Consider the following 14,217-nt stretch of genomic DNA (forward strand, 5'->3'; position numbering starts at 1 on the left):
GCCAGGTGAAACTTAAGCTGTGAATATTAATGGTACCACCCCTACCTCAAGTTAAATAGCCTGCTACTCGTTCAATTAGCCTATCCAACTTATTAAAAAGACCAAATCCTGTACAAAGTGAGAGAAAATAACTTGCTTCTCATTCCAATTTCATTACATAAACAGTGTAAACTAAGCACTTACAACTTCTCGTAAGACTTTCTAAAGCCAAATGGGGCCTTTAAACGAAAATGAAAAGGAACATTTGTAAATCGAGCATCAAGTCAAGAATATACAAGAGACGGCCAGTGGTGATGGCTGAAGGTTAAAACATCCACAAAAAGAGAAGAAGCTCAAGAGAATGAGAAAATTATGCGCCTATTGAAGGCTCCAAGTTCTTTTTTCCTTTTGATTTAAACACCTTGTTCTTTCTCTCCTTCAACATACAAAGATGCCCACAGAATGAAAATTGCATTTGGTGATGGAAAAACAAACAAATATACTCACATGCTCTCAACACCAAAAACAGTGATCACTCTTCTAGTTTCTGCAGCAGCAAATCCCATGGTCACATCTGTTCCAATCGCTCTAGCTGCTTGACATTCCAATTAGGTAATACAGTTATCATAGAACCATTATCTCTGATCCAAACCTGCTACCAACAGCCAATCAGCCACCAAATCTGTCAGCCTAACTACACTTTCACTGAACTCTCTCACCCATAGCAGGAATATATTGGGTATACAAACAAGTTGAAATAATGATAAAGATAAGCTTAAAGCCTTAAATCACCAAGAAAGAAGATATGAAATGCCTCAAGAAGTCCCTAATAATATCCTTGAACACAAGGAATGCAAATATTCTTCCAGAAGCTTTGAAAAGAAAATGAAAAATATGCAACAGAGGAAGTAACGTACAGTGGGAAAACAGGAGGGGAAGAGGGAACATACTTGTATATCTACGTGCAGAACCATTTCCATTAATATTTATTGGTGCAAGTCTCCTTTCTTGGCCTAAGGATAAAATTTCCTGCATCCTTTCTGGCCAATCTGAATTTAATCTTCGTGCAAAATCCTCCACTTCCCTACATGTAGCAAGATATATGAATAAGCCATTTTGCAATAATCAGCTAATACATATAGATTCTACTGAATAAACATGAGGATATTAATAGGGGCAAAAGAGTGGACTTGAAACAAACAGGATGGCAAATTCAAGAAACCATATAATTTCATGACAGAGTTCGAGAATTTCTGAATGCCACTATTCTCTGTAGAAGGGAACTTTAGTAAACAAGTACAGGGATAAGAAGGTAACATGTACATAGAAATCCTAGACTAAAGGTATACAAAATTACAGGGTTGACTTAGGAAAGACATACAGTAAGAGATCAATCGAGAATGATTAGGTAGTTTGACATATGCGTTTCACATTTTACTATGACCTTGAAATAATATTTTGATACATTGTTCACAAACTCTATCCGAGGCATTCTTGTTACCTGTCAAGCTGCTCCTTCATGGCAGGATCTAAATCATCGTCAACATCACCATCATCAAACTCAATAGCTGTACAATCTTGCAAGTTGCAAGAGCTAGAAGGTCGGGATTCATTGTGGAAAGCAGAAGAAAGAGCTTCTGATTCCTATAAAAAGGTAGACACCAACTATTAAGTGCATAAACAAGTGTAGGAAAAAGTAACAAGACGACTTGTGCAAGTATGCACAAACTTTAGTGTGTGAGCGCGCGAGTATCACATAGAGAGAGAGAGAGACAGACAGACAGACACACACAGAGAGAGAGAGAGAGAGGCACCAACCTTATTATGGTTTCCATTGACATTATTTGAAGAATCTTTTGGTGGATCTTTTCTTCTTCGATTTTTCTTCTTATTCTTATTGGTTTTAACTCCCTTTGAATCTGCAGAGCATATCACGTTATAAGATATGTAGGTATACAAAAGACAACTCTCAATATTACAAGCGAAAGAATAATATGAACTTATTATCAGTGATATGTGGCTCTGCCGAAACAAGAGAAGTGATCTATGGATTGAAGCATCTACCAAAATCTAAGTAAAGTGTTCTGCCCCCTGTCCTTGAAGCTAGAAGAAAGATGCAAGTCACCTTGTACAAGGTGGTCTTTTGGAAGTAAACTCAATAACTAGCGGCATAAATGTATGAAATTTTACCTACTACTAATAAGTAATAACAGAACTAAACATATTAACAAGTTCATACAGATACGAAAGAAGTTAGAGAAAGCTAAAACTCAAATGTGAAAAAACAAAGGCAAACAATTTACAATCAGGACGATGACCAAAGCTTTCTGGATCATACCTCCATTTCCACCATTGATAAATGTCAAGAGATCATCGACGGAACGCTGATCAACACGCTCCTCCTCCGCCTCAACATTCTGAAACATGAAAAAAGAATTGACTTTCTGTTAACTCAAGCATGTACGTGCAGGTCTAATGCTCGTCCTTCTACATATTTATACTGGACATACTTTGCATACACTTCAAATAATAAATGTTATGAAATATAAAATTACCACATTTAACATATGGTAAAGGCTTCAAACTCTTCAAGAAAAAGTAAGCACCTTCAGTTTCTCTCTCTCTTTCAATTCTTTCCTCTTTCTTGCATATAGACGATTAAGAAGCCGGATACGTGGATCATCGGTTATGTTTCTCAGAGGTTCCAACTTCTCCTCCTGAATTAAACCATATATAAGTCAAACATCATGGATGCAAGCAAATTATATACCAGTGAGTTTAGATGGAAACACATACCTCTGTGAGATCATCAGGTAAATGAAATGTCTCCCGTATCTCTTCAGGAGTTTTTCCTTCAATAATTCGTGCAAGTGCTCGGCTGGTGAGATCAACCAAAGGCTTCAATTGTAGGCTGTCAGCAGCTGATGTCAACTCGCATAACTTCTTTGTATCCATCCGAATAAATTTCTCATCAAAAGTTTTGCGTTCCTACAGATAATAGTGCTATCAACTGAACTTAAATCTTTGGTCATCTTATTAATTCCAACTCCACCATAGAAAGAATATATAATTAGGACCTCCCTTTCCCACCAGTCATTTATGTAGAAAGATTTCTAAAGTATCTGTATTCTTGATTTCCAAATGAGGAATAATATCATGCAAGGAAAAAGCAAAAGAAACTACCAACTGCCAGATTCAGATATTAGACCTTATTAGAGCGACCTGGTACTTGATGAAACCGGCAGTAGTCAAGTATTAACCCCAAAACGGCAGGGTTAACTCGTTGAGGAAGTGATATAGCATAGTTTTTGGACGATCCCATGCCTGTCTGAAGTATTTCTCGACAGATCATGGGACAAAACATAGCAACCTCTTCTTCTACTTGTTGGATTGACCCATCAGCAGTTTGTAGCCAGATGTAAGACTTCATCTAGTTGCACAGAATATAAGAAAAATTATGTACGAAATCAAAGAGATAAACACTAATAATGCGAAGTTTGAACTACCACACAACCATTAACCCCCCAATCCCCAATCTGGGGTCTGCCCATGACAACTACATACATGAAACAGCATGACAATCATGTGGTATCAATAAGAATAAGACATTCTCTAGAACAATTCTGAAAAATGTATATCCAAGCATGCAACAATCTGGTGGAAAGAAGACTTAGACACTAAAATATACTACTTCAGACCAAGCTGAATTGTGGTCAACATGCAGTTCTCAATGCTGCGCTTTTAACTATCATGATGTCATATAAGTAAGCCTCTACTAATGAAGCAAAAAGAAACTTAATCAAGATATTTTAAAAATACATACTACAGTACACGAATATTGAAGCCCCTCTACAGGCGAGTTCCTTTACCATTCCTTTAATGTCAGTAGTCAACTATTCTTGTCTCATTTTTATTAAGTCTTTCAAAACCATGTACTCTAATTGTTTCCTTCAGGTCTTCCTTGGATCATTTCTGTTGTTCAGTCGTTGTCAGTACTGTCTAAATTAGGGTGCCTAAGTCCCACCGTATCTGGCTATTTGCAGCTGAAGGAGACAACTTTAAAAAAATATTCCAGCAACTACAATCTTTCACTTGAATATACCGTGAAGCCACTTAATCATTCATTCAGCACTCTTAACTACTGTCTTAAATGTAATTTCTATGTTGCTTTTTCCACCACAACTAAGCCCTTTAATACTTTAACTTTTTCACAATATGCCCCTACCATAAACCTCTCTCCCCCAAAAACCACACTTCACTATTGACAAGAGATTACTGAAAGAGTTCATCAAAGTGACAAAGGGCAGTTAAAGATACACAGGATGCTGAAAACAAAAAATAAAAGCACACGTATTGGATTGTCCACAACACAAAAAACCACTTATAATTTATTCCAAATGAAATAACATACCTCAGGTTTGACTACCGCCATGACAGCTTCTGACATTTAACAGTGATACTGCAACTAAACTTCAGGATATGTGAAACGCCAACAAGTTTGCACCTCAAATTCCAAAAATGATGAAGTTACACGGAAAATGCAACCTTTTCCTTATTCAAAAGCTTAACTTTGTTAAGCAAGTACACACTGTTTATCAGTGCTTCCCAAAATGACACGATCTTGAATCCCAATAAAATGTGTATTAGCATTCTTATCCAGAGGACTTTCTCAATTCTTTTTCCTGTATTTTAAGCTACAGCACAGCAAGAGGCGGGAGCAACAGGAGTTGATATGCCTGAAATATTAAGATGAAAGTTTTCATTAAGTTAAACTTAATATAATATTGGTCATTGAAACAACAAAAGGACAATGGTTTATGAAACAAACTTCAATGAAGTTTTGTAATATCTTGGATTGACTAAATGCAAAATACATAAGAAAATAAAATATTATGAAAGCAGCTTCTTTATCTAAGTGGAGCTCCCACTTCCCCAGGACAGTATATTCCAACCGTTTTAGTTTTCACATATCCTATCACTCCATTCCCGTATTATTGACACATATAAGTTACTCCACCTAGGGAGATACAATGCTGATTTGAGAAAAACCAAATTTGAAACGTTCAGAACAACCTCCATTGTCAATACCAGACAAAAATGCAAACAAACTAGTATTTGACCAGAACATGCAGTGAAACCAAAGAACCATAGCTGCAAATTGTATCCGATTCCAACAAAAAATCGAACGCAGAGCGAGACAACTTTACATTGATAGCCAATTGATACACAATCCTAATAACAAACTGGGCACCTCAGTTTGTTCATTCTCCATAACCCGGAAAAAAGACAAATAATAAGTGCAATTCAACCACAATTGCTTTAGTCATTCAGCAAAAGAACAAAAAACACTTAATTCAGCTGGACCCTATATCAACAAGGATAAGATTTTTTTTTTCTCAACTCCAAATTCCCTTAACGCATTATTTCCAGGAACTCAAAACCCTGAATTTCAATGACACATGTAAACAGGACTCATACTCCACCATCCCAAATGGTTTCAGAAATCAAAAACCATAACCCAAAAAAAAACAGACTCTTAATCAATGAAAGATTCCACCTTTCACAACCAAAAAGACACCGAAATTTCATCCAAATAAAAAAAAGAACTAGTCCCATTAACACCACTCTAATCAAATCAATCAATTCAATTCAATTCAATTCGAGAAAAGCTTGATTGAGATGGTGGGTATGTAAATTGGAGACAGAACAGTGTGGCTTACCTTGATTGCGACCAAAAATGCAGGGAAATTTGAAATGGTTAGGGTTAAAAATTGGGCGTGGATTGATGCCAGTCTGGAAGAGAGTTTTCTAGGGTTTCTGAAATGGTGTTTCTGTTTTGTCTCTCTGTGTTTTTTGTCTATCACGATTTCAAGCCTGTGTGTTCGGCACGTGACTCTATCAGAGAAGATGAACCTGAACAAGGCTCCCCCGCACGTGCCGGTAGTTAGGGTTCCGACTTGACCCGGAATGGAGGAACGGGCCGGGTTGTTACATTGGCCTTTTGTTTATGTGGTAAGTTGGGCTGTTGATTATGAGCCAACTTTTTTTTTCTTTTCTTTTTTTAAGATGATGTGGAACTTAATTAAAATAAAAATGATAGAAGGAACGCAGTAATGTTGTGCGAATATAATTGGTTTTTTGGTCTAGTAACATAAATCTCTCATTTGTAAGTCGGAGATTGTGAGACTAGTTGTATTTATCAATTGTTGATTCTTGGGTGATGTCTCGGACTACAAATGTATGCTTTGGTGGTTGTAATGGGAGTGATTATATAGCAATGTAGATGTTCTTTAGTTATGGTTTAATTTTATTGGGTAGGTCTTAAAAATTTAAAATAATTGAGCATTAAAACTGCTTCAATGAGTCATTATGGCACAATGAATCATTATCAGCGAAGCGAGAGCAACCAAAGTTAAATAGATCCGAACCACTGCAAGTGGCCTAGTGGTTCTTGCCTAGCTGGCCAACCTAGGTTCGAACCCCGAAGCTGTCAAAGTGGTCAGACACTATGCTGCAATGCACAGTTGGAGCATGGGTTTATCTTGGGCCTAGGAAGCCTTTGGGTTCCCCTTGACAAAGTCAAAAAAAAAAAAAATGTTAAATAGATCCGATATTTCAAAAGATGAGAATGATGGCGTGCTTCCAAGTTCCAAGTCCAACCACACTTTGCAAAAATGATTTCTTCTTTGCTCTAACAGCATGACATCCTTTAGTGGGAGTATGGTATGAATGTTTTTTTTTCTTTTTTTGATCAAATATACATAGGGCTGCCACTTGGTTTGGTAATTATAATTAAAAACCGAAAATTTTGGTTGGTAATTGGTAGCTCAATTTTGAAACCGAAAGCTTTGGTTTTGAAGTTGGTAATACCTATAACCGATTTGAACCGACCGAGTGACAGCCCTAAATATACATATGAATGTTGAAAGTTCTTCTAAAGTGGTGCTAGACTGATAGGTAAATACGAGAATATTTGTCATGTCATTAAGGGAGCAATAATTGATTCATAGTTTGTAATTTTGTGCAACTCCCGGTTGTGCACGCGTGTTTTCACCATGAACCACTTATAGCCAGACGGCCCACCTTATTATGTGCTTTTTCTATCAAGTTGTGCTTTGCTACTCTTATAACACTTCACGATTGTGACTTTGAGACTCGACAATTCCCACTTGTGATTGTGAAGGACAAAGAATGTGGTTCTTTAGAAGGAAAGGCCCATCTGGGTTCTCATCATCTTCCACAGCAGAAGAAGTTACTCAAGGGATTGATGCCACTGGTCTCACTGCCATTGTTACAGGCTAGTAACCAAAACCCATTTGCGTTTTCTCTTCTTTAAATTCATAACAGAGATTTTACTCAACTGTGGATTCTGTTATTCCTGCAGTATGTATCCACCTTATCTTGATAAGATTTTACCTTAGGAAACATATTAAGTCCCTATTTTTCAGTACTTCTTATGTGGATGATGGAATTGTCTTCAGTTTATTCTTTGTTTTAGTAAAATGAAGAGTGTTATGCACAGAAGCAATGATCTGGCTAGTTGGTGTTCTCGAATTTTCGTTTTTGCATGAATTGTTTTGCTGGTTTGATATTGTTTTGACTACATCTATATTACTCGTACTCTTTGTATCAAAGTTTAACCTTTTTGATCAATCAATGCATAAAGTGATGCTAGTTCAGGTAGTGAAACTTCGGCTTTGTTCTACATCAATGCTTTTACTTAGGATCTACTCTGGTTTCTTTCAGATATAAAGTTGGTATTTGTAGATAAAAAGATTGCATATAGTATTACTGCTGGATTTGTTTTGCCTTTTATTGAGAAATGACAAATTCATATTAGTAAATAAGGATGCACAGACCTTGCAGTTCTTACAAGGTCTTATGGGAATATTTTCTTTGGCTCCTGATGTTGTATTGACAGGAGCATCTAGTGGCATTGGCACTGAAACTACGCGTGTTCTTGCACTGCGTGGTGCCCATGTGATCATGGGAGTGAGGAATATGGCTGCGGGTAAAGATGTGAAAGATGCGATAGTTAAGGAAATCCCCACTGCCAAAATTGATGCCATGGAGTTGGATCTTAGTTCATTGTCATCTGTGAGGAAATTTGCATCAGATTACAAATCCGCTGGTCATCCTCTAAACATCTTAATGTAAGAAATGGTAGAAGTTCTTTCACATTGTGTCTTCTAAGTTCCCAGGATTGTCATAGATTTCCAGAACTCTGCTTTTCTTAAGCAGGCATAGTTCAAAACATTAACATGCGGTAATTTTGCTTTGTTGTTATAAGTAACAATGCAGGAATTATGGCAACCCCATTCTTGCTTTCCAAAGATAAGATTGAACTTCAGTTTGCCACAAACCATATAGGTATGCTGCATTTTGTTTTACCATAAAAATGACTTTATGCAGGTATTCTTACTTTTAAGCTTTCAATACACTCAGTAATCTTTTTAATTTTATTGTATAGCTAATCTTGTTTCGAAACTATCAGCTGTCAGAGTGTGCATCAATAAATTTACATAAGTTCAATGATTGATAGTTCTTTGATTGTGGAGGCATAACTTGGCTGTTCTCACTTCAGAAAGAAACGACCAAACTTTGTTACTGTATAACTGCAGACAACTTAGGGGGACTTGCATAAATTGTTATTCAGATGCTTACGGTAACTAGTGTCTGGGACTACTTGTTTTAAATTCTTTTTCCTCATCTGCAGGTCATTTTCTATTGACAAATCTTTTGTTGGATACTATGAAAAAGACTGCACGTTCAAGTAGCAAAGAAGGGAGAATTGTAAATATATCCTCTGAAGCTCACCGGTATGCATATCATGAAGGAATCCGTTTTGATAGAATCAACGACCCATCAGGGTAATGACAGAAGTCCAGAACCCTTGTTTTTTATATATGTTAGCATGTCGGTTACACATTGAATTTTATCAAGTGGAGGTAGGAGATTGTTGAAAAAAGAAAATTGCATTTTAAATTTTAAATTTTGATGCCATATCAAGTACCTGTGCAAAACTTTGTTGAATAGCATATGATGAAGGGAGAACTTTAAATATCTTTGATCTAAGTTCGTACTGGCTATCCACAGGTACAGCAGTTGGCCTGCATATGGTCAATCAAAGCTAGCTAACATTTTGCATGCCAAAGAACTTTCAAAACAATTAAAGGTATATATCTTCTTTCAGGACCCAGATAAACTGAATTAGACAATGGGGGTCTTAAGATCCCAATGCAAACTTTTCGGCAACTGTTTAAACTTAATACACCTTGTTCATGAGATGCTATGCTATCCTCCATTATACTGTACTTTTCGAAAAGTTGAGGTTTAGAAGCAGAAGATTTTTTTTATTACTTATCTTGAGAGGGTGTGTATCTACAGCCCCTCAGCAGAAATCACGAGTCATGCCACTACTAGCTTACATATGTCGATACATTTTTATTCATTCGTATACATCATCAAATAGAAGCACATGTACGTTTTCTCTTTCCTTTTGTTTACTCCATGATGTGCTAAGTGAAACCTGTCTATAATTGTTGCTTCAACAGGAAGATGGGGCAAATATAACTGCAAATGCACTTCACCCTGGTGTAATTCTCACCAATCTTTTCCGTCATAACATTGTTATCAATGGTAATCATGTCATTAATGGTAATCATATCAATTCTCGCAAATATAATTGAATTTTACCTTTAAAAGCTACTTCAATCCTTTTTTTTTTCTTTATGTGCTTGCTCAGATATTTATAGACGTTGGTTTTCTGGATTGATGCAGGGCTTGTTAATGTGCTCGGTAGAGTTGTGCTTAAAAATGTTCAGCAGGTAATTGCATCTTGTTTAACCTGTAGAGCAAATCAAGATCGAACTTGTTACACTTTCATTGATGTAGTTAGCAGAAGACATTTATGTGAGTTTAGCTATTCAAAATGCTTGGATTTGAAATACTAAGGAAAAATATGCTGCTTCAACCTCTCTCTATATCAATCATATACCGAGTTTGATTGTTTATAACTGCGATGATTATAGGGAGCAGCAACAACTTGCTATGTGGCACTGCATCCGCAAGCTAAAGGGGTGAGCGGTGAATATTTTTCAGACAGTAATATTTCCAAGCCAAGACCTCAAGCTGAAGATGAGTTGTTGGCAAAGAAGCTCTGGGATTTCAGCAAGGATTTGACTAAATGATGTTTCCTTTACCTATCACAGTAAATCATAAGGAAGATGATACATTATAATCTTCAGCAAATGTTTGAACATTAAAACAGCTTCGAACATTAAATGTAGGTATTTCTGTACAACAAACTATGAAAGATCGCACAATGAGCCATTATCGGCAAAGCGAGAGTAACCAAAGTTAAATATATAGGTCCAATATTTCAAAAGATCCTCATGATGACGTGCTTCCAAGTCCTACAACACTTGCTCATGATGACGTGCTTCCAAGTCCTACCACACTTGCATAAATGATTTCGTCTTTGCTCAAACAGCATAACACCCTTCAGTGGGAGTATAGTCAATAACTCATTTACAGATGAATGTTGCATGTTGTTCTGAAGTGATCGATGAATAGATAAACACAAGTACAGAAGTAGGTGAGTAAGAATGATCTGTATAATCCACATTTAATGTTGAAAAGTATATTAGTCATGTCATTAAGACTTTAAGAGCATGATCCATAGTTTGTGGAACTCCCAAACGTGCACGCGTGTTTTCACCATCAACCACTTAAAAGCCAGAGACCGCGCACACCTTGTGTGCTTCTTTCTATTAATAAGTGCTTTGCTACTCTTATAACATTTCACAAGTCACAACTGTGACTAGAGACTCAATATTTCCCAGTAGTGATTGTGAAGAGTGAGAGAAAGAGAGTCTTGGAGACAGAGAATGTGGTTCTTTAGAAGAAAAGGCCCATCTGGGTTCTCATCATCTTCCACAGCAGAAGAAGTTACTCAAGGGATTGATGCTACTGGTCTCACTGCCATTGTTACAGGCTAGCAACCAGAACCCATTTGCGTTTTCTCTTCTTCATCCATAACAGAGATTTTACTCAACTGTGGATTCTGTTATTTGTGCAGCATGTATATTAATATCTTGATAAGATTTTACCTTAGGAAACACATCATGTTTAAGTCCCCATCTTTTAGTAATTCTTATATGGATGAGGAATTGTCTTCAGTTTATTCTTTGTTTAGTAACATGAGAGTTATGCACAAAAGCAATGATCTGGCCACTTGGTGTTCTCGAATTCTCGTTTTCGTATGAATAATTTTTTGCTGGTTTGATATTGTTTTGACTACTTTTGACGTGATTGTACTGTTTGTTATTCCATATTACTCCTACTCTTTGTATCAAAGTATAAGCTTTTTGATCAGTCAATGCATAAAGTAATGCTGGTTCGGGTTGAGACTTTGGCTTTGTCCTGCATCAATGCTTTTACTCAGTCTGCTCTAGTTTCTTTCAGATCAATAGTTGGTATTTGTGCATTCAAATATTGGATATAGTATTACTGCTGGATTTGTTTGCCTTTCTATTGAGAAACGACAATTTTCATGTTAGTAAATAAGGATGAACAGTCTTACATGGTCTTATGGGAATCTTTTCTTTTCGCTCTGGATGTTGTCATTATAGGAGCATCTAGTGGCATTGGCACTGAAACTACGCGTGTTCTTGCACTGCGTGGTGCCCATGTGATTATGGGAGTGAGGAATATGGCTGCGGGTAAAGATGTGAAAGAAGCGATAGTTAAGGAAATCCCCACTGCCAAAATTGATGCCATGGAGTTGGATCTCAGTTCATTGTCATCTGTGAGGAAATTCGCATCAGATTACAAATCTGCTGGTCATCCTCTAAACATCTTAATGTAAGAAATGGTAGAAGTTCTTTCTTCTAATTCCAGGATTGTCATAGATTTTCAGATTTCTGCTCTCTTTTAAGCAGGCATATTTCAGAACATTAACCTTTGGTAATTTTGCTTCGTTATTATAAGTAACAATGCAGGAATTATGGCGACCCCATTCTTGCTTTCCAAAGATAAGATTGAACTTCAGTTTGCCACAAACCACATAGGTATGCTGCATTTTGTTTGACCACAAAACTGACATTATGCAAGTATTCTTACTTTTAAGCTTCCTAATACACTGAATAATCTTTTAATATTATTGTGTAGCTAATCTTGTTCCAAAACTATCAGCTGTTGATAGTTCTTTTATTGTGGAGGCATAACTTGCCTGTTCCCACTTCAGAAACAACCAAACTTTGTTACTGTATAAGTGCAGACAACTTAGGGGGACTTGCATAAATTGTTATCAGATGCATAGGTTAACTAGGACTACATCTACATGTGTGTGTGTGGGGTGTGGGTGTGTGTTTTTTTAATTCTTTGTCCTCATCTGCAGGTCATTTTCTATTGACAAATCTTTTGTTGGATACTATGAAAAAGACTGCACGTGCAAGTAGCAAAGAAGGGAGAATTGTAAATGTATCCTCTGAAGCTCACCGGTTTCCATATCGTGGAGGAATCCGTTTTGATAAAATCAACGACCCATCGGGGTAATTACAGAAGTCCAGAAATCTTGCTTTTGAGATTTCAATATATATGTTAGCATGTTGGTTATACATTGAATTTTTATTCAAATTGGAGGTAGGAGATTGTTGAAAAAAGAAAATTGCATTTTAAATTTTGATGCCATATCAAGTACTTGTGCAAAACTTAGTTGAGTAGCATATGATAAAAGGAGAACTTTAAATATCTTTAGGGGTCTGAGTTTGTACTGGCTATTCACAGGTACAGCAGTTGGGCTGCATATGGTCAATCAAAGCTAGCTAACATTTTGCATGCCAAAGAACTTTCAAAACAATTGAAGGTATATATCTTCTTTCAGGACCCAGATAAACTGAATTAGATTTAGATCCTAATGAAAACTTTACGGCAACTGTTTAAACCTAATACACCTTGCTCATGAGATGCTATGCTATTCTGTACTTTTCGAAAAGTTGAGCCGAAGCATTTTTATTACTTATCCTGAGAGGGTGTGTATCTGCAGCAGCCCCCCCAGCAGAAATCACGAGTCAATACTAGCTTGAATATGTTGATACATTTTTATTCATTCGTATACATCATCACATAGAAGCACATACACCTTTTCTCTTTCCTTTTGTTTTTGGTATCCATGATCTGCTATGTGAAACCTGTACGTTGTTTATAATTGTTGCTTCAACAGGAAGAGAGGGCAAATATAACTGCAAATGCACTTCACCCTGGTGCAATTCTCACCAATCTTTTCCGTCATAGCAATGTTTTAAATGGTAATCATGTCAATTCTCGCAAATGTAAATGAATGTTACCCATAAAAGCATCAACGTTATTGAGTTCAATCTCTTTTCTTTTTTTCATTACGTGCTTGCTCAGATATTTAAAGATTTTGGTTTTCTGGATTGATGCAGGGCTTGTTAATGTGCTCGGTAAAGTTGTGCTTAAAAATGTTCAGCAGGTAATTGCATCTTGTTTAACTTGTAGAGCAAATTAAGATCGAACTTATGTTTACACTTTCATTGATGTAGTTAGCAGAAGACATTTATGTGAGTTTAGCTATTCAAAATGCCTGGATTTGAAATACTATAGAAAAACGTGCTGCTTCACCTCTCTCTATATCAATCATATACTGAATTTGATTGTTTATAACTGTGATGATTATAGGGAGCAGCAACAACTTGCTATGTGGCATTGCAGCCACAAGCTGAAGGGGTGAGCGGTGAATATTTTTCAGACAGTAATATTTCCAAGCCAACATCCCAAGCTGAAGACGAGTTGTTGGCAAAGAAACTCTGGGATTTCAGCAAGGATTTGACTGAATGATGTTCCTTTGCCTATCACAGTAAATCATAAGGAATAAGACATTATAATCTTCAGCATCATCAGGAAGAAGACATTATAATCTTCAGCAAATGTTTATTTTTCTGCATATCAGCTCCTCAAATACTCGTATTGAAAAAGATGCCAGAATGCCTGGTCCTTTTGAATTCTGATATTATGATATAAATCTTCATATAAAGTCTATACTTTATAGAGATTGGAGTCGAGATTCAAATCCATTCATATAGTAGATTTAACTAATAATTTTGACACATCAATCTTGCCATCTTGGAACAAAATGTCTCTTGCATGATGCATCTTGGACTTTATCCAAGGTTGAGGACTTGAGGTTTAAGTTCATATGTAGCAAAGAAGTAACCA

The 14,217-nt window shown here is 36.5% G+C and overlaps 3 protein-coding genes across 5 annotated transcripts; 2 read left to right on the top strand and 1 right to left on the bottom strand.

Moving 5' to 3' along the window:
• Positions 1–118: 118 nt before the first annotated feature.
• LOC133714767 (SKP1-like protein 21) lies at positions 119–5,856 on the bottom strand. 2 transcript variants are annotated; one of them, XM_062141021.1, is made up of 10 exons: positions 5,700–5,856; positions 4,391–4,715; positions 3,188–3,409; positions 2,776–2,967; positions 2,586–2,696; positions 2,318–2,396; positions 1,798–1,898; positions 1,481–1,623; positions 930–1,063; positions 119–631 (listed from the first exon to the last, which is right to left on the bottom strand). In XM_062141021.1, the coding sequence occupies exons 2-10, from the start codon at positions 4,424–4,426 to the stop codon at positions 615–617; spliced, it is 1,035 nt and encodes a 344-aa protein (XP_061997005.1). In that variant the 5' UTR covers positions 4,427–4,715; positions 5,700–5,856; the 3' UTR covers positions 119–614. The 2 variants fall into 2 exon arrangements, with proteins under 2 accessions (XP_061997005.1, XP_061997004.1); XM_062141020.1 differs by having other exon boundaries at positions 119–634.
• A 1,231-nt stretch (positions 5,857–7,087) lies between these two features.
• Positions 7,088–10,374, top strand: LOC133714768 (short-chain dehydrogenase TIC 32, chloroplastic-like). 2 transcript variants are annotated; one of them, XM_062141022.1, is made up of 8 exons: positions 7,088–7,276; positions 7,901–8,132; positions 8,270–8,349; positions 8,696–8,849; positions 9,076–9,154; positions 9,534–9,636; positions 9,760–9,806; positions 10,011–10,374. In XM_062141022.1, exons 1-8 carry the CDS (start codon positions 7,171–7,173, stop codon positions 10,167–10,169), a joined length of 960 nt encoding a protein of 319 aa, XP_061997006.1. In that variant the 5' UTR covers positions 7,088–7,170; the 3' UTR covers positions 10,170–10,374. The 2 variants fall into 2 exon arrangements, with proteins under 2 accessions (XP_061997006.1, XP_061997007.1); XM_062141023.1 differs by having other exon boundaries at positions 7,091–7,276; positions 9,534–9,618.
• A 389-nt stretch (positions 10,375–10,763) lies between these two features.
• LOC133714769 (short-chain dehydrogenase TIC 32, chloroplastic-like) lies at positions 10,764–14,160 on the top strand. The gene is made up of 8 exons (XM_062141024.1): positions 10,764–10,974; positions 11,613–11,844; positions 11,971–12,050; positions 12,380–12,533; positions 12,769–12,847; positions 13,205–13,289; positions 13,428–13,474; positions 13,681–14,160. The coding sequence occupies exons 1-8, from the start codon at positions 10,869–10,871 to the stop codon at positions 13,837–13,839; spliced, it is 942 nt and encodes a 313-aa protein (XP_061997008.1). The 5' UTR covers positions 10,764–10,868; the 3' UTR covers positions 13,840–14,160.
• Positions 14,161–14,217: the final 57 nt, after the last annotated feature.

This window comes from Rosa rugosa, chromosome 6 (genome assembly GCF_958449725.1).
Source record: "Rosa rugosa chromosome 6, drRosRugo1.1, whole genome shotgun sequence".
Taxonomy (NCBI): Eukaryota; Viridiplantae; Streptophyta; class Magnoliopsida; order Rosales; family Rosaceae; genus Rosa; species Rosa rugosa.

Bases quoted from the DNA above. Each gene is read 5' to 3' on its own strand.
- LOC133714767 (XM_062141020.1), bottom strand. From the start codon at position 4,426: ATGTCAGAAGCTGTCATGGCGGTAGTCAAACCTGAG. The intron at 1,064-1,480 runs GTAACAAGAATG...TGCTACATGTAG, and splicing joins ATGAAGGAGCAGCTTGACAG to GGAAGTGGAGGATTTTGCAC. The intron at 635-929 runs GTATGTTCCCTC...GGCTGTTGGTAG, and splicing joins TTCTGCACGTAGATATACAA to CAGGTTTGGATCAGAGATAA.
- LOC133714768 (XM_062141022.1), top strand. From the start codon at position 7,171: ATGTGGTTCTTTAGAAGGAAAGGCCCATCTGGGTTCTCATCATCTTCC. The intron at 7,277-7,900 runs GCTAGTAACCAA...TTGTATTGACAG, and splicing joins TCTCACTGCCATTGTTACAG to GAGCATCTAGTGGCATTGGC. The intron at 9,155-9,533 runs GTATATATCTTC...TTGCTTCAACAG, and splicing joins AACTTTCAAAACAATTAAAG to GAAGATGGGGCAAATATAAC.
- LOC133714769 (XM_062141024.1), top strand. From the start codon at position 10,869: ATGTGGTTCTTTAGAAGAAAAGGCCCATCTGGGTTCTCATCATCTTCC. The intron at 11,845-11,970 runs GTAAGAAATGGT...CGTTATTATAAG, and splicing joins CATCCTCTAAACATCTTAAT to TAACAATGCAGGAATTATGG. The intron at 12,051-12,379 runs GTATGCTGCATT...CCTCATCTGCAG, and splicing joins GTTTGCCACAAACCACATAG to GTCATTTTCTATTGACAAAT.